The 25,026-nt window shown below is 40.3% G+C and overlaps 2 protein-coding genes across 7 annotated transcripts in view; one reads left to right on the top strand and one right to left on the bottom strand.

Annotated features, from left to right (window-relative positions):
* Positions 1-15,586, bottom strand: part of specc1 (sperm antigen with calponin homology and coiled-coil domains 1) — a 91,764-nt gene extending 76,178 nt beyond the window's left edge. For 3 of the 6 annotated variants that reach the window (XM_028595023.1, XM_028595028.1, XM_028595027.1), the window contains exons 1-2: positions 15,484-15,586; positions 14,473-14,534 (exon numbers count right to left, since the gene is read on the bottom strand). The gene's annotated coding sequence lies outside the window, so the exon portion shown is untranslated. Of the gene's footprint in view, positions 1-2,527; positions 2,687-14,472; positions 14,535-15,483 lie in introns of those variants that run through there. The other 3 variants (XM_028595024.1, XM_028595026.1, XM_028595025.1) reach the window with 3 other exon arrangements.
* Positions 15,587-16,124: 538 nt separating this feature from the next.
* Positions 16,125-18,856, top strand: timm22 (translocase of inner mitochondrial membrane 22 homolog (yeast)). The gene is made up of 4 exons (XM_028595029.1): positions 16,125-16,427; positions 16,837-17,033; positions 18,106-18,178; positions 18,282-18,856. Exons 1-4 carry the CDS (start codon positions 16,169-16,171, stop codon positions 18,356-18,358), a joined length of 606 nt encoding a protein of 201 aa, XP_028450830.1. The 5' UTR covers positions 16,125-16,168; the 3' UTR covers positions 18,359-18,856.
* Positions 18,857-25,026: the final 6,170 nt, after the last annotated feature.

Below are 25,026 nucleotides of genomic sequence, written 5' to 3'. Positions count from 1 at the left end.
AAGAACACACTGCATACACTTTGTATTTTGCCCATAGGAGAGCATGTGTCTCCCTGCTGGCCCATCATATGATACTAAGACCTCTCTAGGCTAGATCTTGTGACTAACTCCTGCCTGGCCTGGTAGTCATACACCTCAGCTGGGATGGTTCACCTCCCTTTAGATCAGTTTACAAGGCTACCGAACCATTCGTTGCCAAGCACACATTTTAATCTGTGTTTAGACTAAAGGAGGAAGTGAGGCAAAATGTAGGACGTTCCCCTTTCTTTTTTGAAATGGGAGGGAAGTAAGCAACAACCAAACAGTAGAATATATTTAATGAGGCAATTGTGAAACCATAATGTAACGTTAAAAATTGCAAACCTCTAAAGCAAAAGCATGTACAGTTTAAGTCTAATCTACTTTGTTTGCACCTTTTTTGGATCACTCACATCTGCAAATATGACCTCTCCATATTCCTCTGCAGAGATATGATCCTCAGGAGCCAGAACAGTGTCCCACTTTACAATGGCCTAGTTAGGAACCCAAATGTCTTTGAGAGACAGGCAGCGGGTTGTATTTTAAACTTGAAGTAGCAAAGAGTTTAGGCACAGAGTGTGAGTTGGGCATCTTCCTGTAAAAGCAACTCGGCTAAAGATGACTGCAGCTTGCACGCTCCTACAAAACAAACATGTAGGATGATGACATCATGCCTCAAACAAGACAGGCAAAAAAAGCTAAATAAAAAAAAAAAAAAAAAGAAAATTACAAAACCAAATATAATTTGTAGTCACCACAGTCATAAGTAACGGGTTGTCATTTTCCTTAATTATATTCCTTCCAAAAACTGGAAGATGAATGTAAAGGCTGACGGCTGAATATGGGACAGCGTGGTGGAGGAGTTTCTCAAGTTATTTCTGACTATTGCTGTTGGACTGGACTGCTGAAAGCAGATAAGGGAGCACTGGGAGCACTGGGAGTCAAGACCAACGGACCAATCACTTTGGTCTTAGATGAAACAATCTCTCATACATCATATCATCTAATACAAACCTGACGGAGAAGACAATTGGCTTTCATTACACAAGGAAGAGTCAAGATTTTAGGTTCAATAGCTCAATGGGAAAACTACCTTTTTATACACAGCTGCAACTGAATGGAATAAACTTCCAGTATCTCTGAAACTCATTGAAACAAAGAGAAATGTTAAGCAGGCCATAAAGAAATGGCTAACAAATAGTCTCTCTCAGTGTTGTCCTTTCATGTTATTTCTTTTATGTGATGTTGAGACAAAACCAATGATTATTCTGTACAAACGCACCACTACTATGGAACGGTTACAGAGGAAATGCCGTCTTGCATGTACATATTCATTGCACCAACATGTAACTTGGCTGACTCAGCTTGCCCCAACCACGAATCGCTTCAGATCACACAGGGAAATCCCAGCTAACCAGTCCTGACCATTCTCTGACATTAAATGCGGGTTGCCCTGGTACAGTGCAGGACAGGCCATGTGATCTACACATCAATTATGCAGGTTATGTGTAGAATATGGAGCAGATGGGCGTGAAATGTATGTATAAGTAACATCCTGTCACTGCCATTTGTAAATACTATAAAAAAAAAAATCAGTTATCAGAGGGGGAAACTGCAGTCATGCAAAGACTTCTTGTGGTGGCTCTTCATTATGCTAGGCAAAGTGCATTTAGGTGTGACTGACTGTACTACTAAAGTCAATAACTTATTCTATCTATAGAGAATACCAATAAAAAGACTCAAGCCATGCAACACACACAACAAAGCATAACCAAACAAGGTATTTTTTTACCATCAAACCATGGGCATTTATCACATTTTCATGCTGACCTAGCAGACCACCTAAGGCAATATGAGTGATTTAATAAGCACAGATTATGCTCCTGAGTGTATTTAAAAAAACAAAAACAACTATATCAGATGCTAGGTTGAATCTCACTGTGCGTCATCACATCCTCTTATGTGGTCTTTCCTGCCTGGCTCATTTGTTTTCGTTTTCAGCTTTTAAAAGACTAACATACATTAATATGAACATATTGTAGGCATAATGTAAGCCTAAAAACAGCAACATCCGGTTAGCAATGGTTGTAAAACCTTCGATAAAATCTAGTCCTGCATAGAGTACTTCACAGGTTGCAAGGTTTAGTCCAGGCCACATTTCCTTTTCAGAATTTTACTTTCAGTGGTTGACAAAAATGTGAGAAGCCTGGCAGAACTATTGGCAGCAGATGTTCTCAGTCACGTTGTTTCTAACTTATTATATAAAATGACTTCAGTTTTTCCTATTTCAAACTTTCCTATTTCAATCACATCTTCAATCTCAAACAAACTCCATTGTCCCTATAAAGGTAAAAAAAAAAAAAATGACTGAAAAAAAAAAAAAAAAAAAAACTCATCCCAATATCACCGAAAAACTTAAGAAAGTGAGAATTGAGAACGAAGGTGATGACAGATTAGTGTCAGAAAAAATGCTCAAGAAAAAAAAAAAACAGTTGTGCAGTTCACTCACGTGTTCGGTATTGTACGCTGTCCTAGAGCCTGCCCTATGCCTGAGTGCCCTGAAGCACAGCAGATCAGAATATTCGTCTGAAAGAAAAATGAAGGGTCAGGAGCAACGGCTGTCTGCCTCAATACAGCAGTCAGGATGAGGAAGTACTGCAGGCTGCCAACCGCTGTGCTGTATGTGCCGTTTCACTCTCTCTAAGGAAGAGAGGGACAGAGTCTCAGCCATAGGCATGTTTTTCTCCTCTCACAGTTTTTCCAAACTTTTTCTTACTCGTGAATAACACACAGCAAGAAAGGGAGAATGGACCAGGACTGGAGGAACAGATCTCCAACATATGGCTTTGAGACTACTGGGCCATGCGCTGTCTGAATAAGGGTAACATTTTTATTAGATCACACAGCCCAAACCGCTATTGTTAGACATGCAGGTGTCTGCACTTTCTTCTCAGGACAGTGGTTTGCAATTTCATTGAACCTAGGACCATGTGTGTCTGTGGTTTGTGGGCGGGACACAAGTGTTCCATTGTATTCTTAAATTAAAAACCACAGCCGTGTCAACCAAGTACTTGTGCCGCTTAGGTGAAATGTTTGCGCACTATGTCTGATAATGTCTGTCTAGTTAAATTAAACTGAAAAGATTGATTCATGACATTGTTGTGAGCTCTTTATTTCCAAAGTGATCTGTAGGCTGTTTGGGCATAAACAACAGCCACCAACACTGACAAAGCCAGTCTTTGTCTGAGAAACACGTCCTAATGTGAGGGTGGATCATTTGTGGAGGGGTCTGCATTTTATGCGCTACCATACTAGTCTAATTTGGATCCCACAACGTATGGCATGCCAAGGCCATAGAGCATGTGGGTAGAAAGTGTACTGCACTCTGGTCCGGGATGAAACAGGCTTCAGTTTGTGGCAAGTGGTGAACTGAGGAACTTGGCCTGACCACACCCATACACCACCACAAAAACAGCTTTTTTAAATGGACGCTGCAAAGGGTTGATAAATAGTTCAGAATGCTTTTCCAGGCACCGCATGCTGTCCCACCCTGCCGACAGATTTCGTGTGTGATTAGACGTATGCTGCATGCTTTCGACTACACTGATTCTGTAACGTTGCCACTGGCAGACACTACTGTATGTTACAACCTTGCTAAATGCTGTCAAAACCCGTGATTTTTCACTGCCAATGGTTCCAGTTTGTATGGCAACTACCATGACCACAGAAAATACTTGTTTCTAATGTTTAGAAGGTCTCTGTAGAAATGATCTATCATAAATCTCCAAACATAGTTCTAGGAAACAGTCTAACTGTTTTGATTTGTTTGTTTTTTACTATAATGACAACGGAAAGCATTCTGTTGAGACAGGCCTACAGTAAACAAATGATTTCTGTTCCAGTCTACCTGTGGTGCTGGACAAACATACCTGAGAGCGTATTTTTAATATCAAGTGTTGTGAGCCTGCTGATGAGGTGAAAATTTCAACGCGCAAGTCCTGCAATAGCTGTCGATATCATTCAAAAGCACGCTAGATTAATTTTCCACCACCATGAGGTTGGTGCTAGATGAAAAGTCAGGGGATCAGTTGACCAGACAAACGTCTGGGAGTCACCAGTGCAGCCAAAAGTACATCCCTTTTCCATTGGTAAGTGGCCATACAGTAGTTGAACAAAAACACAGTGCAAGGTGTCCCAATATAGAACATGGACTGGGAGGAAAAGCAAAGAACCACTAGAGACCAGTAATGACCAGCATACTGACCATTTCTCAGCCATAAAAACAGCCAATTTAGGTATGAGGACATTTCTAAGAATTTCCAACTGGAATAAGCTTCCATACTGCCAACATCCTTTGCATTTAAAACTGAAAGGGTGAATAAGGCAACAGCAGAGCCCTGGAGTAGAGTATGAAACAGGCAAAACATTAATAAATAATGATGGAACATAAAGCCATGTGGCTGGATGCTAACTAGGTGAGGTGGCAGCCGGCACACTGAAGCGCCTAAGCGCCGCCTGCTTCTTATTCTCTTCCTTTTTCCTTCACAGGAAAAAGCACTGAGTCAGTCTCTCCACATAGACACAACACGGTTCAGAAAGGATGTGAAAACACATGTAAAATGTGCAACGATGCCACAATAGTGAGTGTGTGGCTTAAAATACTGCTTTTTCCATGATCACTGAAAGTAGAGGCCACTCTTATTATACAGTCCCCACCAAATTAAGATTCAATTGTAAACTGTTGGATTACAAATGTAATGTCAAGCTACACTTTTGTTACCGTTCATGTTAATACTAACTGTGGAACATTAAAGGTCCCATGACATGGTGCTCTTTGGATGCTTTTATATAGACCTTAGTGGTCCCCTAATACTGTATCTGAAGTCTCTTTTATATAGACCTTAGTGGTCCCCTAATACTGTATCTGAAGTCTCTTTTATATAGACCTTAGTGGTCCCCTAATACTGTATCTGAAGTCTCTTTTATATAGACCTTAGTGGTCCCCTAATACTGTATCTGAAGTCTCTTTCCCGAAATTCAGCCTTGGTGCAGAATTACAGCCACTAGAGCCAGTCCCACAATGAGCTTTCCTTAGTATGTGCCATTTCTGTGTCTGTAGCTATTGAGGAGAAGAGAGGGGGGGCCTTGACCAACTGCCACTTTGCTTGTTTGAAAGCCATGATGTCTCTCTCTCTCATGGGTGGGCCAAATTCTCTGGGTGGGCAAAGCAGAGAAAGGGGAGGTAACCTTGCTCCTTATGACCTCATAAGGAGAAGATTCCAGATCGGCCCATCTGAGCTTTCATTTTCTCAAAGGCAGAGCAGGATACCCAGGGCTCGGTTTACACCTATCACCATTTCTAGCCACTGGGGGACCATAGGCAGGCTGGGGAAACTCATATTAATGTTAAAAAACCTCATAAAGTGACATTTTCATGCCATGGGACCTTTAAGTCAGCTGCAAACATCTTTGAAGATATAGCAGTTCATTGATGTTTTGGCTCCAGTCTATACTATTTGTTCTTGAGCACTGGACTTTAAAGCTTCATCCATTAACACTTTGGTGAACTAAAGGCCTCTGGTTGTGAATCACGATTTTTTTGTGAAACTTAAAATAAGGAAAGATTCAATAAAGGCGTTTTTGTTTACAGTCACAGTAGGCACTTTCATTTGAAAAATGGATCTCTAAGGGCCGGGACACATCAGGCCGATTATCGGCCGTGGGACAGTCTGGCGAGGTCAGTGGCTCAAATCGGTTCGGTGTGTCCCGTGTCATCGGCGTTCATTTTGGCCGACCTGTCATGTTCGGTCGGCGGCAGGGCCGTCGGGACTCACCCGGAAATGACGAGCGGAATGAGGTGACTACAGTCTCTCAAAATCTGATGAAAATCTTTTAAACTGACCTTTGTTGAGCTGATATGAAGACAGATTCAGCAACTGCACGGCCTATTTCTCGCTTAAAATGTTTTCAGAAACACGTTTCAGTGAACTATTTTAGTACAATATGAGATCGTATTCTGAACGGCCGCCATGACAGTCCAGGTCTGAATTTCCGGAGAAAACAAACCCATGTGACGCGTTTGTCCAATCAGCTGCCGGTTTTCATTTCTTGGGCGACATTACAGATTAGCGCCGCCTGCTGTTATGTAGACGTATTACGTCTCGTCTCGTCTCGTCTTTTTGGTCTGTTCTGTGGCAGTTTTTTGGACCTCTGGGACGCGAGTGATCATATCGACGGGGTTTTCTGTCAACGGTCAGCTGTCGGCTATATGTGTCTACACCATAAGAGGATAAAGTTGTGCACTGAGCATGATAGCTTTGATGAGAGACTGCTTTTTTATTTTAAAATGTAAAACCTGCTATTTTACATTTTAAAACGTATACAAAATGAAGATGAACTGGCTAAGGTTCAAGCCAAACAAGATTTCATTCAACCGTTCTGTTTTTCCTGCTAATACTGTATTTGAGGGTGAATTTTTCTTGCCACTTGAAGCTCTGCATCAAGACAATTTAAAGACGGTTTAATATGAGAGTGCAGAATTTATTTTAATCTACGATAAACTTACATAATGAACTACATCTGGCTAGTACCAACCATAGTGTGTCGAAATACTGCCAATAAACTTCTTACAGCCACAAGCAGCTATTATCTTTGCTTCGGTTTCTGTTCATTTTGATATGTTGCTACTGCTGCTACTGATATCACCTTCCCATAATAGCAGCTGCACATCTGATCAACATCTGCACGAGAGATAATGTGAGTCCAGGCCAGAATGCTGTTGCTACATAAACATATAGTGTACTGTACGATCAACACTTTACTTAATATCGGTCTTATCTGACACGATATGTGTAATGCATGCATGCATTAAATGTATTAAATGTGTCTGACTACGTCAACAGCTCTGAAGCATCTGTACAGCACCTGGGTCTAAGAAAGCGGTGTGTGCAAAGTCATTATCTCAGCTAAAATGAAACAGGAAGTGTGTGGGATTAGTCTGTAGCCCATGCTGTGAGACAGTCTCTGCTCTCCCTATGGTTTTCCCCTTTAGTCTGAAGGGATCTGAAACTAGTACGCAACAGGACACAAACCTCCTTCCCAAAAGCGGTATCGGCGAAGTTGCAGCCTAATTTGGCACACAAAACAATGCAGCAAATGTGTGACATTTTCTGCAGTCAGTAGCAATTTGTGAGAGATGAATGTGAGCAAAGCCAAGATGCCAAACACACTAGAACGCCTACAGTTGTACAAATATTAACAGACTTTAAATGGTTCAAATTGCACTCCTGGGCATGGAGAAGCCTAAACCTACAGCTAGGAAGCAATATTTCATAAGAGGTTTGTATTCTTGTACGTATTGTGTTTCAGGCTATTGACTATTGTGCCAGCTGCCTTTGTGTGGAGACTTTGATATTGCTAGATTGCTAGAGTGAGTAAAGCAGGAACCATATCAAGCCTTCTAGTACGACACTATATTTTCTTAACCAAAACATAGAAAAAAAAACCTACGTCGCAGTTTTTGAATATGAAATTGCCCAAAGAGGAGAGCTGCTGCTTAAATCAGCATCTTTTAGTTCAAGAAGAGATGAGAAGAACACAGAGTTAGTGAGGAAAGTGCTGAGTTGAGTATTTCCTTTGATCTGGATATAGACATTGGCTGGCCTTTGGGCCTATACAGCAGGGGTTCTTAAACTTTCAAAATAATAAGTGCTTACTATGAGATCCTGGCTTATTAAATGTGACAGTTCATATCCGAAAAGAGATTAAGACATGTTATACAATATTCACACTTCAAAACTTTGTCATGATATTTTGATCAGTATTTAGTATTTAGTAGTTATGCAATTTCGTTCACATTGTGTTCATATGTTTAACTTTTAAAACAAACAAACTATACAAATAAACAGCTTAAGTATAAAGTTTCTAAAACACATATTTTTTCTGTTCCATAACAATAAAATGACTCACGTGCATAATAATTATGGCTATTAGCCAATATTTGTAATTAGTGTATACAGTAGTATAGTATAATTTAAATTCATTAATTAGCCAAACTCCAACAAAGTAGTTGTACAATTATAGGGCTGCAACTGATTATTTTCATTATCGATTAATCTGCCAATTATGTTATCGTTCTGTCTATAAAATGTCAGAATAAAAGATAAAAAAATAAGAAAAATGTCCTTTATAGTTTCATACATCCTAAGGTGATGTCTTTAAATGTCTTTCTTCGACTCATGTATGGCAAAAAAAAGTACAAAACCTTCACATTTAGCTTTTGAACTTTTGCTGTTGGATGATATTGCTGAATCCTGTGGAATTCATTATCTCGATAGACATAGACAAAATGAATCCCTTCATAAAAACTGGATAAGCATGCACGTTCTATTTGGCCCAATCTAAACACGAAATTACTGAACTTTGCCATCCCGCAGCAGTTACAGCAATCCACTACTCCCCAACAAAACTGCTCTGTCCTGGATTCACAAGGCATAAAGTAGTAGGAGCTGATATAGATACAGCCCTTATGCATATTTCATCTGCTTCATCCTCTGTTTCATCTTTCTCAGAGCCGGGCTCCCTCGAGGGCCAAACTTCCTGCTCTGATGGTGTCAAAGTTCTTGTCTGATAAACAGTCAGAGCCACATTGCAAAAAACTTCAGCTGCTTTCCTGTCTGGCTACTTGTACAGCAAGTGGGCGGATTCCATAGAAACACCAGCATAGAATCCATGAGAACTGCTAAGGGAATAAAAAGACAACCATTTAACAGAGCCCAATGATTTTCCACAATGGAACATCATAGTATTGTGCAACTGAGTAGAATTACTGTCCAAACTAAAAGACCTGAGCGCCAAGCAATCCCTGCTTTGTGCCTTTTGAGTTTGCAACAGGACACAGACATGTGGCATGAGAGCTATTTGATGTGCTCTGTGGGTGTGCTCAATGTAACCTGTATGATGAGAGACCACAAAGACATCAAATACGTCAAACCTTCAGAAAGAAAGACACTCCCAACGCATGTGTACACGTCACACACGTAAACTCGCTCGTCCTGTTCACCTGGATGGAATAACTCAATGATATCAAATCATCAGTCTTATCCGTGTCTTGCTTATCACCCTTCTGCAAGACACTGTTCTTGCTCTTAGGCTAAAGTGGAAGCAAAAAGAAGCCTGACATTCATATTAAGAAAAGCCATATTTCTGCTTTACCTCAGACGTGGCCCAGATGACCCATTTACTGAAACACTAGCATTCCTTGGAGCCAGTGAAATAGACTGTGATGCTTGTCAAGTATGCAGTCTGTTTCCTGGACGTTCTTGAACTAAAAAAAGAGCAAGAGGAAAAAGATGCTTGGCGATGCCTTCCTTCACAGCTAGTCTAGGCTAAACACCTCTCATACAGAAAACATTGCTGTGCCACTGTGGTGTGTTTCTGTACTGGCATTTTGATAGATGACGCTTTAAAAGAAAAAAACAAACTGAGTGGAGATAGCTTGGCAATGCTGTGGAGGCTGAGAGCCATCTGTGCCTTTGCAAGGAAAAAGCATTGAGTTAAAATATCACACGCTAACAGCATACTGGGAGGCCTCCCATTCTATCAGAAATAGGGGCGCTTTTATTTATTCAACTGACTGAATGCCACAGCAGTGCTTAATCCTGCTCCAATCGGTCCATCTCCTCTTATCTCCTCAATTTAAGCATCCTCCACTGCAATAAAGGACGTGCCACTCCAACTGTATGTGGACCAGACCTCGCCTCTTGAGGACAGATAACAACTCTTTCTTCTCGAATCACAGAGTGCTTTTCCCTGAATGTGTGTGTAAGAGACTGGGTAAGACAAATGTGTTACTGACCATATTATTATTTTCCTGAGATCCCCATGCTGAATAGGGTGAAAGCTAATCCTGTTACAAACAAGAGGGTCAACATTCACACCTATAAAGGCTTAATAAAGGGTTAGATAGAGACAAACAAGAGTGCTCTGGCACAACAACAAAAAAACTCACAAACCCATTATTTAAGCTACTGTATATGCATGAAGTGCTTTAGCGGTTGTGTTTCATAAACAATACCCATTCAGCGCATCTTTTTGGTACCATCAACAACCAACCAAGCCACGACATATTTTTATATATATATACACACTACCGGTCAAAAGTTTGGGGTCACGTAGACATTTCCACTCCATTACAGACAGAATACCAGCTGAGATCAGTTGCATTGTTTTTGTTAACCAGGGCAGCAGTTTTCAGATTACATTATGTGCTTACATAATTGCAAAAGGGTTCTCGACTGTTGTAGAAAGAAGTGGCTGATCTTTAATGCAATATCTACATTGCCCATTATCAGCAACCATTCATCCAATGTTCCAGAATCACATTCTGTTTACTAATCTGCTATCATTTTAAAAGGCTAACTGAGAAAACATTGGAGAACCCTTTTGCAATTATGTAAGCACATAATGTAATCTGAAAACTGCTGCACTGGTTAAAAAAAAACAATGCAACTGATCTCGGCTGGTATTCTGTCCATAATGGAGTGGAATGGAAATTTCTAAGTGACCCCACATTTTGGACCGGTAGTGTATATGCATTATATATTATCTATTTACCTCTCACTTTGAATTAATACACAAGATGGTGGGCCTAGTTATATTTGATTCTTTAAAAAAAATACAATAGGCACATTCAAGGAGAAAACTTGCATCTTAAGCAACACATTGCATTTGCCCCTTAATTCCTAATGGCTTCACCTGATAATGTATGCCAGGAAAATTGTTGCTAAGTTGATCCCCTTATGAACCAGGACACACTCTGTGCACTCGTTGACCTGCACAGGCTTCCAAAACAGCTCTGCTTTGACAAAGCCAGCAAGAAATTCACTATCTACTCGTGAGTTTGTTTAGAGATAAAGACATTTTACCTTCTGCAAATAAAGATTGCTTGTCATACCTAATAATGAAAAATAATGAGGCCAAAATAAATGAGGCCATTTCTACCTGCAGAATATTTTGGACACAAAATGCTAAACACAGAATTGGAACATAACACTGATGGACAGCTCATTAGAAGCCAACACTTACACTACACAGCAACAGCTGGACTTGATGAACTTAGCCCACAGGTTGAAATTGGAACAGCTCAGCAGCCTCCACGATCCTAACTGAAGTGTTTTAATGAAGATGGGCATCTCACCTATGGGTCCTTGTGGCCAAAGTTTCATGCAATCTAAGTCTGGATCAACAACAGTACATTTCCAGGATAACTGCCTCACATCTGGATGTTCCGCCGGATGTCCCTCGCCTTCCGCTTTTGTTTGTTGCCGTTGTCTAACTCCGTTCCCTTTGGGAAACCACAACAAACTTTGAGCTAGCAACCTAATTGCTGAAAATGCCACGTTTTGAAGAAAATTTGTGCAACAAGGCAGGCCTGCTTGGTTCTTTCGGGGAAGAATATGTTTACCGCATTTACTCTCTTACTGGGACGTTTTGAGACCGATTGGGCATGGATTTGCTATGGACAAAATACACACGGCGATACACTTGTAAAAGCAAATTATGTTTAACCATGTATCTAGCTAATTTAAATAGCTTGCGTTACTGTATTGTGCAAACAGGTAACTTAATTTAATATTTGATGTGGCGTCTTTTGTGGGGTGCAAATGCACCACCAAAACAAGTTCCTTCCCGAGAACAATTTGCAGAGCCACCGGCTGAATCTCACTTGCATCCACGGTTCCTCCACTTGCTTCCCTTCCTCTCGTCTTAGTCCGCCTCACTGAGGAAGCATGGGAGAGATGGAAGGAAATCATGAGAGGAGAGGTGAAAGGAGGAAATGTGTTTTAGAGGGATTAGAGGTCCTTTCCTCTGAAACGTCACATGAATTTGTCAGCTGTATTGGCAGGGTTAGCAACGCCTTTCGGCTGTACGGCTTCCGGGAAGACTGCTCTCGTGTATTCTCGCTCATAGCTCCTTGGAGATCCCTCACAAAGATAGTGGGCCTGGTTTACATCTGATTCTTTGAATAAATGTGCTTGATCCTCGCTCCTCGGGGCAGGAATAAGAGCTATGAGACGGCCTTCCCGAAGGAGGGACAGAACAACTTCCGGTTCAACCGAGGAGCTATCAAATAAAAGAATTGAGATTCAACCACCGTCTCTGCATCCAGAGCTTAGTGCCGCCCAAGACCATTGTGATTGGCTTAAAGAAATGAAAACAACCCATATCTGGGTTTTTTTCCTATCCCAGAATGTACAGTATGTGTGGAGGAGGCAGACCTTACTCCACAGCACTGTGGAGATAGGTCTGGCAATGCAAGACTAATGTAAGCTCAACTTGGTGATCGTCATTTTTTCAGTCAAAGTAAGGATTTATATAAGTCTAAGTCTTGATTTCATCTTAAATGAAAATAAATAAATGCCTGATCAGTATTTGTTTGACTAAATAAATTAAAAAGGTATGTCCACATATGAGGACATGGAAATGGCAGACTGTATCTCTACGCAGCTTTTAGACTACTGTTGGTTATATTGGGGTACTGGTGGTCCCCATGCCTGTGTGTCTTTGGTTCGAGCCAACAAGTCATTATTATAGTGGTATCTCCTTGTATAGAGAGTAACTAAGAAGTGAATTCATTCATCTGAGCATCGGAAGGAAGCAGTGAGCATCTGATGGACATGGTAGAGGACTACATCACTGCAGTATCTGCTTTTCACCCTTCTCACTCTTCTAACAGCTGGACAAGGTCACTGTAAGGGTTCTTACCCCACCCCCACCCCCACCCTGACTCATTTCATATGTCAGTTACAGAATGTGGATAAAAGACCATTTTCTACTCACATTCCCTTTGCGTGTAGTTAAAAAAGTGAATCCAGGACACCAGCACTGGTAGGAGATATTCCTGAGTGTGTTGGACCGCAATGAGGAGACAGTGAATATCCTTTAGATTGGTCATACATTCATATATACATTTACTTCTTCCCGTTGAGCAGAATGGTCAAGGAGAGATCACCAGGGATCATTTTCTGTCTAACAAAAACAAGCTATATACCACCGCTGGCTGTACAACTGGACATGGGTGATCCCCACACAACCTCTGGCTATAAATAGCAAGCCAATGATAGGAACTGCATGGCTAATGAGTTGAACAGAGGATGAGATATAGATATAGAAAAAAACGAGGGAGATCCACTGCTTCAGGCTCTGCAAGGACATGCTAAGTATGAGTCCAGGCAAGAGAGGCTAATGACAAACACAAAGTCATGAAATCAATAACAAATTCAAACAGACAGATTGCAAATTTAGCAATCCTATTAGTTATTGTCAGATGGGTTTCCTAGCTTCCATTACTTACAATAGACATCATTCATAGACACAGAAAAGACAGGAGCCTCTTCACACAACACCTATCAGTAAATGTCAAAAACAGATGTATCCACTTCGCGTAGTGCTATAGTTTGACTTCCGACCATTACACCGATACAGGACCAGCCTCCCTTGGTGTTTTTTGTGTCTAGCACAGCCTGTCCTGAAGCCAAAGACAGATTTCAACTATTTTCCCTTCTTGGATGGCTAACCATGAGAAAAACAAAGGGTATAATTACCTACAAACAACATTCACATTGACTGCCTCATAAATGACTGGTGCCCTGCTCATATTTGAACTATCCCGTCTCCTGGCATAATCAAAAGGAACAGAAGAAAGTGAAAGCTGTCATTTGTTGCCCATTTGGTTTCTCTCAAAGGACCCATGCATGTACCACTGCAAGGCTGGCCTCTTCTATAAACACAAGGCTACAACGTAAGCTCTGCAATTGGGATATTCTACAACTTTACTTTACCCTTTTGTCCTTATTGCAATGTCCAATTATGCTGCACAGCAAGCTATGAAAATAGAAAAGGTTTATGATTCAAGCATCACTAGACAGTGGGCTGTACACTTTGGTAGCCTAATGTAGGTTACAAGTAAATGTTATGTGGCAAGAGTAGAATCACTAATAATTACAAGAATTACTATCATTATTATTATTATTATTACTATTACTATTATTATTATTACTATTATGTATGTTATATTATGAAGCATTAAGAACCTATTAAACAGAACATAAACAACATTTCACAAATAACTACATCAAACACAACAATGCCTTTGAATGCTTCACATGTCACTGATCTAATCAGGAACAAATGGCTGGCTGATCATGTGAAGAAAAACTGCTTGGAGCGCACTGAAGTGGCTCCAAAGGCTACTTGGCAATGGCAATAAATGGGAAATGTACATAAAAAAGACAGTAAAACCTAAGCAGTACAGCTGGAAAAATGTATTGTACATTAAGATAACCCCTATGAAGAAGCAGGTGCTAAACAGTGCCTAGCTACTGTACATAAAGATTTAAAGATTCAAATGCTTGTAAGATATTGTTAAAAGAAGGAGTTCAGGGCCACACTTACCACTGGGGGCCACACGGTCATGTGCTCTGTATTTCCGGGGAGAATTTGGGGATTTTAGCAACCTGAGGGGAATTGACATTTACATTTGACTACTTTTAGGCCAACGAAATAATAAAACAATGAATGAATGAATACATAAATAAAAGCCACAGCATTTTTCCTTTTAGATATGTATTCCTGGCTGCGTGGATAAGGCTTTGAAGCAGCATTTCATCTTGGAAAATACGATTTAAAGAAAATATAACGGGGAATAAAAAAAAAATCACAGACTTTCATTTTAGTTTCTGGATTTTCTAAGGGTGGTTATGTGTAAGCTGTATCTTCGCTGGCCTCTCAGATAGATGGAGATGTCCCTCCACACAGGTGGACATTCATAGAGTTGTCAGGTAAAAGACCACACTAACAAATATCCCTTGGCAACAAAACACATCATTAGGCTATATTAAGACTTGTACTAAGTTATAATTGTAGTGGAATAAGAGCTGATCCAATAAAAGGGATGTTTATAAAGTAGATGGGGAGTATATGATCGAGCAAGAATCCTGTTGAACTCACGACTTCGCACGGTGCAACGTTAACAAATAATATGAAAAAAAATGCAGGCTTATCTGAAGCCATGTAAAATGAAAATAATTGTCCTTGCCAGTGATAATTCCACTTATTTGCTTTAACATCACAGTCATAACAGTGACACGCTTGTGAAAACAACCTCTCCTTTGGCTAATTTTATGATATACGTTGTCATATAAGGAAAGACACGTCTGCTTCAGAATGACAAGTCATTAAATTAAAGGAACAGAGACGTGTACTGTGACAGTTAATGTTGCTAAACGCAAGCTGTCATCAAAGTCAGTTGAGCGACTCTCTCTCTCTTCCACAGCTTCGTCAATGTCCACTGACAACAGCGTTCGACGGTAAAGTTTACACATTTCTACTCGGCAGACTGGTGAAAAGGTGAACAATGCTAGACTGCCAGAAATAAAGGAGTATTATCCACTAGCGTTATCTCACCTGTTCAGTATTGCGGCAGTGCTGCTGTTGTTTGTTCAGGATGCTGCTGCTGCTGCTGCCGACACGCGAGTCATGAGTGTCACCGCCAACCGGCCTGCGCTGTTACCCGGTAGGTGGAGCGCGTGAAGCGAGTTTGGCGCAGTGCTCCGGAAGATTTCTGGGACATGTAGTCTTTCTTTTGATTAACGCATTTCCATTTACTTAACGTAAATAGGATGGATACGCAAATCTCTGACACAGTTGCAAGAGAAAATTAGAGGCTACATTTAGGCTGAACAAAATGTATGTATATGATTCATTAGGGATACGATGTATTTTCTAAAATGTAATCCATTAAACCAAGCCCTAGGTGGAAACACATGTATTGCGCAAAACAACTCAGCAACACACCCGTTATCATAAGGTTTCAACAAAACAAGCAGCTGCTGAAGTCACACTGGCAGGTTGACTTTGTGTCGAATGTGCTGACACGAATTTAGAAAACAAAAACAAATGAGAGAATAAAACCTAACGCATTGCAATATATAGGTTTTCTGCTGCTGTTCATTAATATGTGTATATGTATCTGTATATGGTCATATTATTTCCGTTTTCAGACATCAACAGACAAATGTTACAAATGTAACGAATCTGCGCCCGCTCGTCTTTGACTACATTTACCTACAGCACTGTGTCATTGACAAACATGGCTGCCTCCACGGGTGCTGCAAACTCTGCTGCCTCCGACTTACAAGGTCCAGCTTCGGCTGGTTCGAGTATGGAGAGCCCACCGATTCAATACAGTATGATTCTGGACCATCTTATCGGGGACAAGCGGCCCGTAAAGGAGCTGAGCCCCGGCGTTATGGGGGGGCTGCCGGTGCCTTTTAAAAGCGACGAGCAGAAGATGATCGAGAGGGGAATGGAGAGCTGCGCCTTCAAGTCGGTGCTGGCCTGTGTTGGAGGTAACTAACATTATAAATACGTGTGTGTGTGTGTGTGTGTGTGTGTGTGTGTGTGTGTGTGTGTGTGTGTGTGTGTGTGTGTGTGTGTGTGTGTGTGTGTGTGTGTGTGTGTGTGTGTGTGTGTGTGTGTGTGTGTGTGCGCGTGTGTGTGTGCGTGCGTGCGTGAAAACCAGTTAACTGGTGTCAGAGCTCAAAGCTCGAGGACACTGGGAGTTGGGATTTTGTATGGTGTTTCCATAATGTAAAGCTGAAATGACAATGATGCATAATCAATCATCTTAAGGGCAGTAATATTTCTCAGATCAGTGGAGAGTAGCTCAACAGTATGCATCGTTTATTCCTCAAGTCTGTAAATATTGTTATGATTTATTGTGCAGACACTCATGTTGGGGTTTTTTGTTCTCTACAGGGTTTGTCCTCGGAGGAGCTTTTGGTGTTTTCACTGCTGGCATTGATACCAATGTTGGCTTCGACCCCAAAGACCCTCTGAAAACTCCAACAGCACGAGAAGTCCTCAAAGACATGGGCCAGAGGGGGATGTCGTACGCCAAGAACTTCGCCATTGTGGGCGCTATGTTCTCCTGCACAGAGTGCATCATAGAATCAGTATGTGACTCACACCACTTCTCTTCATTATCTTTTCATCATGTGGGGCTAGTGGTGGTGAGGTGACACATACTGATGTTGGATATAACCACACAGCTTCATAAGCTCCGATAAATCAAGACTCAGGAATCTGGTGAACACGTGAATATAATTTTACACGCCACTCGGCTATTTGCTAAGATTTTTAAGGATTAAATCAAATTATATCACATTGAATTCTTTTTAAATTGCTCTACAAGAATACTAAATTGAGCAGAATGTCTGGCAGGAGCGCAAAACAAATGAATAACTGAGTTCAGATGGGGAATAGACAAAATAATGTAAATGCTTAGTGTACAAGAATTTAAACTCAATCTTAATAACTTAGGTATCTTATTTACAATTACAAACACTGCAACAAGGCTGCGTCACATTAGCTTTGATGGGAGCTTTTAAAGTTACATGATTTTACCAACGCAGCACCCAAATACATATATTTGTAGTCAAATTATAGGGCCATCAGTAAAAAATGCTGCAGAATTATTTCATGCGTCAATGTGAAGGTTGATAAATGATAAACGATCCACCTTTGCTAATGTGTGTAACTGTGATTACTCACTCATCTTTTAGGAATTGTACATATGAATTGTTTTGACTTGAGAGCATTATTTTTATTTGGTTTATGTTGTAAAAATGCACAGGGGTAACGTAACAAGGCTTCATGTATTCTTTGGCTTCTCTGATGGCACTCGGACAGAAATGATAAAGAACAGAAAAAGAGTATTTAAGGAAATGCTAATCGCCATATTGTTTTTGTAGAGATATTTTGGGAAGCACATGGTAGTTGTGTTCTGCTTTTTTAACCTCCTCAAAATAGTCTGATAGCGCCCTCTGGTGCTAAATTGCTGTTTAAGATTTTCCAAGTGATGTGCTGAAAAAACACCATTGATTCAAATGATTACAGTTCAGATATAAACTGGTAATGCTACACACACACACACACACACACACACACACACCCACACCACTCCCCTCTCCATATTAAGTGCACAACAAATGTAACTTATTTCTTGTGTCTGTTTTCCATTTGTAGCACAGAGGTAAATCTGACTGGAAGAACGCAGTGTACAGCGGTTGTGTTACTGGAGGAGCCATTGGACTTCGTGGTATGTAACCTGGTATATTTATATATTTACTTTGATGGTTTAAGTTAAAAGGTATTTTATTTCTTGTGTCCTTTTAAATGTATTGTTTTTTTTGGTTTTGTAGCTGGTCTGAAGGCTGGGGTGCTGGGATGTGGAGGCTTTGCTGCATTCTCAGCTGCCATTGAATATTATTTACGGTGAACCACTAAAGACTGGCTCTATGGACTTAATCGATGCACATGTGGGCGAGCCCTGTGAGAAATCCAGCCTGCACATGGAGGACTGCTGCAAAAGCAGAACAGATGTATTTGGTGGAAGTGACAGGTTCCCGTTTGTGTACAGTGGGCTGAAAAAGACCTGTATGTATTTTCCAGCGACTCATTACTTTTGCCATCTGGACATTTTGAGCAAAGCAAAACAACTTCACGTGGACAATCTCCAAAAACTGTGCAGAGTGGATCTGCTTCTGTGTTGAATATATAATGACGAGAAGGAAATGTTGAACACAATGCACCTTCACTCTGAGTCATGACCACATTCCAAATCAGACTCAGGTGAACGCTGTTCTTGGCTCTACTCAACTAATCCACATCATAATTATTTATATTAAACATGTTTTTTTTGTTAACTTGTTCAGATGATTTCTTTCTTGAAGTTTACAAGTGTCCATGACCATTAAATCTCACCTTTTTAATTATAGTCTTGTTCCTCGTTTGGATTTATGTAATCTATGTAAATACGTTTATTTTATAATTTATACACAATTCACAGACCGTTTCCCCCATGACTGCTGTCCTAGGCCTTACATCAGGAGGACCAACAGGAAACACACACACACACACACGCTAAGACGATGTACAAGAGGCATCATTGTGGAAAAAAAAATATTACACATCTTATTTACATTTGAACAAAAAGTGGCATGTCCAAATTATTCATACCCTTCTCAATAATCAATAGAAAAGCCTTTATTGGCTATTGCAGCAATCAAACACTTCCTATAATTGTTGACCAGCTTTTTGCATGTCTCCACTGGTATTTTTGCCCATTCATCTTTAGCGATGAGCTCCATCACCCTGATCTTTAGCTCCCTCCACAGATTCTCAGTTGGATTTAAGTCAGGATTCTGGCTGGGCCACTGCAAAACGTTGATGTTTTTGTCTGCTAACAGTTTCTTCACCACTTTTGCTGTGTGTTTTGGGTCGTTGTCGTGCTGAAATGTCCACTGGTGCCCAAGGCCAAGTTTCTCTGCTGACTGCCTGATGTTGTTGAGAATTTTGATGTATTGCTCCTTTTTCATGGTGCTGTTATTGTGATTATGTTCCCTGGTCCACCGGCTGAAAAACACCCCCAAAACATTAGGTTCCCACCACCATGTTTGACAGTGGGGATGGTGTTCTTAGGGTTGAAGGCTTCTCCTTCTTTACGCCCAATGAAGGCTACATCATTGTGGCCAAACAATTCAATTTTTGTTTCATCTGACCATAAAACAGAAGACCAGAAGTCTTCTTCTTTGTCCAGATGAGCATTTGCAAAGGCCAAGCGGGCTTTTGTGTGCCTTATCTGGAGAAGTGGTGTCCTCCTTGGTCTGCGTCCATGGAACCCAGCGGTGTGTAGTATCCGTTGGACTGTCTGCCTTGAGATGTTGCCACCAGCAGAGTCCAGATTCTTCAAGATGGCCTTGGTGGTGATCCTTTGATTCTTTTTTAGCTCTCTCACTATCCTCCTGGCCAGCACAGGTGTCACTTTTGGCTTCCGACCACGTCCTCTGAGATTTTTCACAGTGTGGAGCGTCTTGTATTTGTTAATACTTTGCACTGTAGCCACTGAAACTTCAAAACATTTACATATGGTCTTATAGCCCTTTCCTGACTTACAAGCAGCCACAATGCGCAGCCGCAGGTCCACCCTGAGCTCCTTTGTCTTGGCCATGACTGTCCACAAACCAACAGCAGAGAGCTTCTTTTTTTTTTTCTCCTGTTGACTTGATTAAAACAGCTATTCCCAATGAATCAGGGTAATTAGGATGCTTTACAACAGCTTGGACTATTTGGAATCGTTTAGAACTTTGGATTTTCCCATAGACTGTGACAGTTTGCAAAGGGTATGAATAATTTGGACATGCCACTTTTTGTTCAAATGTAAATAAAAGATGAGTAATATTTTTTTCCACAATGATGCCTCTTGTACATTGTCTATTATATTTTGGGAGAAGCCTGTGTCAAACAAAAGACTTGCTGGTTGAATAAAAGTAACTTTAAGTCAGAATTTGCCAGGGTATGAATAATTTCGGGCTTGACTGTATATATATATATATATATATATATATATATATATATATATATATATATATATATATATATATATATATATATATATATATATATATATGTATATATATATATATATATATATATATATATATATATATATATATATATATATATATATATATATATATATATATATATATATATATATATATATATATATTTGGAGCAGGTGTTTTCCATACATTGAGTACAACCCAGACAAAAATCCCATTTTGTTCTAAATAAAAAAAATTTTAAACTAGTTGAAGCAAGTAGTTATAAATAATATAAATAGCAGTATAGATAACATGTAACTTTTTGACTATCATTAAACAAATTTAGTTCAGAGTATTCATTATTTCTGTTATAGGTTATAGTTTGCATAGACTGAAGAAACAACACAAACCTGTTCATTGATATCAGAATACTGAAAAAGGGAGCCTTCATGCAATATTTTTGATTGGAACATTTAATATAAAACGTGCACACACAAACACACTCTCTGTCCACACAAGTGTCAGTGTTTTACTATCAAAATGTTTATGTTAATGGAGACATATGCTCATTTTCAGGTTCAGGCTATATTTTGTGTTTCTATTAGAGCATGTATACTTGCTTTAAAGGTCCCATGGTGTGAAAATGTCACTTTATGAGGTTTTTTAACATTAATTTGCATTCCCCCAGCCTGCCTATGGTCCCCCAGTGGCTAGAAATGGTGATAGGTGTAAACCGAGACCTGGGTATCCTGCTTTGCCTTTGAGAAAATGAAAGCTCAGATGGGCCGATCTGGAATCTTCTCCTTATGAGGTCACAAGGAGCAAGGTTACCTCCCCTTTCTCTGCTTTGCCCACCCAGAGAATTTGGCCCACCCATGAGAGAGAGACATCATGGCTTTCAAACGAGCAAAGTGGCAGTTGGTCAAGGCCACACCCCCACTCTCCACCTTGCCCCCCCCCACCCCACCCCCCTCTCCTCCTCAATAGCTAGAGACACAGAAATGGCACATACTAAGGAAAGCTCATTGTGGGACTGGCTCTAGTGGCTGTAATTCTGCACCAAGGCTGAATTTCGGGAAAGAGACTTCAGATACAGTATTAGGGGACCACTAAGGTCTATATAAAAGAGACTTCAGATACAGTATTAGGGGACCACTAAGGTCTATATAAAAGAGACTTCAGATACAGTATTAGGGGACCACTAAGGTCTATATAAAAGACACTTCAGATACAGTATTAGGGGACCACTAAGGTCTATATAAAAGAGACTTCAGATACAGTATTAGGGGACCACTAAGGCCTATATAAAAGAGACTTCAGATACAGTATTAGGGGACCACTAAGGTCTATATAAAAGAGGCTTCAGATACAGTATTAGGGGACCACTAAGGTCTATATAAAAGAGACTTCAGATACAGTATTAGGAGACCACTAAGGTCTATATAAAAGAGACTTCAGATACAGTATTAGGAGACCACTAAGGTCTATATAAAAGAGACTTCAGATACAGTATTAGGGGACCACTCAGGTCTATATAAAAGAGACTTCAGATACAGTATTAGGGGACCACTAAGGTCTATATAAAAGAGACTTCAGTATTAGGGGACCACTAAGGCCTATATAAAAGCATCCAAAGAGCACCATGTCATGGGACATTTAATGTTTCAAAAAACATTTTTTTCATATTTATATGAGAACATCATGCTGTCTATTTGAATATACTTTTTTTTATTCATGCTCTGTCTTACAAACGCTCCGTTTTAGCGCCTTGGGTCTGATCTTATTTGATTTGATAGAGAGAGAAAGCAATGACGGGAAAGCAGGGGGGTTATGTATCTGTGTCCAGGGGCCCATTGTCTCATAATCTGCCTATACCAAGTACTTAAAAAATACTTACAGTATAAGTAGTTTATCTTTTCCTCCTAAAAAAAAACCCAGGTAGCTACAAGTAGGAACCAGTAAGTATAATATATATATATATATATATATATATATATATATATATATATATATATATATAATTATATTATATGTACTGTTGCAGCTATAAGCAGTCAAAAAAAAAATGCAGCCACGAGGGACTAAACACTGAGAGATGAAAAACACTTTGACGTGCTTAAGATCCAATTTCAATCATTTTTTACTCCCCACGTAAAATACAAATAGTACTGCAGTTACCAAAATGCCATATAACTTTGCGATGCAAATAAGTACGTGAGTGCGGTCAACAGAAAGTGTTCACTCTCAGGCTCACCCCTTCTCTGTCAAAGCCCAAAACCAGGTGAACAGGTGAAGCAAACAAATATGCTGTTATTACTTCCGCTCTAACCCCGGGGAACACGCCCACCATATTAGTGCATAATATAATAATCAATGAATAATATAATAATCAATGAATAGTATAAATGAGACCATCAACATAAACATACAGGAGAAACATGTAGCTCCTACATGTACTATTTCTTATGATGATACTACACTGTAAGTTAAGAGGACTGTGGTAAATGTCTGAATATTACATTATAAGTTGTGGGCTGTATTATAAAGTGAAAGTAAAGATGTAGTGTTAAAGAATGGGATGTGTTAAATAAAGATATAGGAATTTTGCTAGGGTGACCATTTTTATCAGGTTGACACGTCCTGCGACAGATAAGGGAAGCACCCCCCTCCACCCCTCCGCTCCTTTACCTACTACTGCTACCATTATTACCAGATGCTTCCTTATACAGTGGTGTGAAAAAGTGTTTGCCCCCTTCCTCATTTCCTGTTCCTTTGCATGTGTGTCACACTTAAGTGTTTCGGAACATCAAACCAATTTAAACAAAAGTCAAGGACAACACAAGTAAACACAAAATGCAATTTGTAAATGAAGGTGTTTATTATTAAAGGAGAAAAAAAATCCAAACCATCATGGCCCTGTGTGAAAAAGTGATTGCCCCCCTTGTTAAAACATACTATAACTGTGGTTGTCCACACCTGAGTTCAATTTCTCTAGCCACACCCAGGCCTGATTATTGCCACACCTGTTCACAATCAAGGCATCACTTAAATAGGAGCTGCTTGACACAGTAAGGTCCACCAGAAGATCCTTAAAAGCTACACATCATGCCGAGACCCAAAGAAATTCAGGAACAATTGAGAAAGAAAGTAATTGAGATCTATCAGTCTGGAAAGGGTTATAAAGCCATTTCCAAAGCTTTGGGAATCCAGCGAACCACAGTGAGAGCCATTATCCACAAATGGCGAAGACATGGAACAGTGGTGAACCTTCCCAGGAGTGGCCGGCCGCCCAAAATTACCCCAAGAGCGCAGCGACGACTCATCAAGAGGTCACAAAAGACCCCACAACAACGTCCAAAGAACTGCAGGCCTCACTTGCCTCAGTTAAGGTCAGCGTTCATGCCTCCACCATCAGGAAAAGACTGGGCAAAAATGGCCTGCATGGCAGAGTTCAAGGAGAAAACCACTGCTGAGCAAAAAGAACATCAAAGCTCGTCTCAATTTCTCCAGAACACATCTTGATGATCCCCAAGACTTTTGGGACAACATTCTGTGGACCGATGAGACAAAAGTGGAACTCTTTGGAAGGTGTGTGTCCAAGTATATCTGGCGTAGAAGGAACACTGCATTTCATAAAAAGAACATTATACCAACTGTAAAATATGGTGGTGGCAGTGTGATGGTCTGGGGCTGTTTTGCTGCTTCAGGACCTGGAAGACTTGCCGTGATAAAAGGAACTATGAATTCTGCTGTCTACCAAGAGATCCTGAAGGAGAATGTCCGACCATCTGTTCGTGTACTCAAGCTGAAACGAACTTGGGTTCTGCAGCAGGACAATGATCCTAAACACACCAGCAAGTCCACCACCGAATGGCTGAAGAAAAACAAAATGAAGACTTTGGAGTGGCCTAGCCAAAGTCCTGACCTGAATCCTATTGAGATGTTGTGGTATGACCTTAAAAGGCCGTTCATGCTCCAAAACCCTCTAATGTAACTGAATTAGGACAATTCTGCAAAGATGAGTGGGCCAAAATTCCTCCAGGACGCTGTAAAAGCCTCATTGCACGTTATCGCAAACGCTTGGTTGCAGTTGTTGCTGCTAAGGGTGGCCCAACCAGTTATTAGGTTTAGGGGGCAATCACTTTTTCACACAGGGCCATGATGGTTTGGATTTTTTTTCTCCTTTAATGATAAACACCTTCATTTACAAATTGCATTTTGTGTTTACTTGTGTTGTCCTTGACTATTGTTTAAATTGGTTTGATGTTCCGAAACACTTAAGTGTGACAAACATGCAAAGGAACAGGAAATGAGGAAGGGGGCAAACACTTTTTCACACCACTGTAACTGTATCCTGTCATTAACACCACCATGATGGGTAAAATGCACAAAGAAGAATATGTGTGCACAACTCATTTACATGCCAATTCTCACCCACCCACCCCCTTTGCACGGCCCTGCTTGTAGCACACAAACAGACATAGTTTGTTTCGCCAATGAAAAATGATTTGCAATAACCTTATTACCGCAATATTAATCAGAGTAGGCTATAGGCCTATCC

The sequence above is a fragment of the Perca flavescens genome, chromosome 13 (genome assembly GCF_004354835.1).
Source record: "Perca flavescens isolate YP-PL-M2 chromosome 13, PFLA_1.0, whole genome shotgun sequence".
Classification (NCBI taxonomy): Eukaryota; Metazoa; Chordata; class Actinopteri; order Perciformes; family Percidae; genus Perca; species Perca flavescens.
Note: the sequence above shows the minus strand (reverse complement) of the source record. Positions and strands in the feature narration are given on the sequence as shown.

What these genes read in the sequence shown, in the direction of transcription:
- timm22 (XM_028595029.1), top strand. Translation starts at nt 16,169, where the DNA reads ATGGCTGCCTCCACGGGTGCTGCAAACTCTGCTGCCTCCGACTTACAA. An exon ending in GGTGCTGGCCTGTGTTGGAG is followed by an intron (nt 16,428 to 16,836) that starts GTAACTAACATT and finishes TGTTCTCTACAG; the next exon opens with GGTTTGTCCTCGGAGGAGCT. An exon ending in CAGAGTGCATCATAGAATCA is followed by an intron (nt 17,034 to 18,105) that starts GTATGTGACTCA and finishes TTCCATTTGTAG; the next exon opens with CACAGAGGTAAATCTGACTG.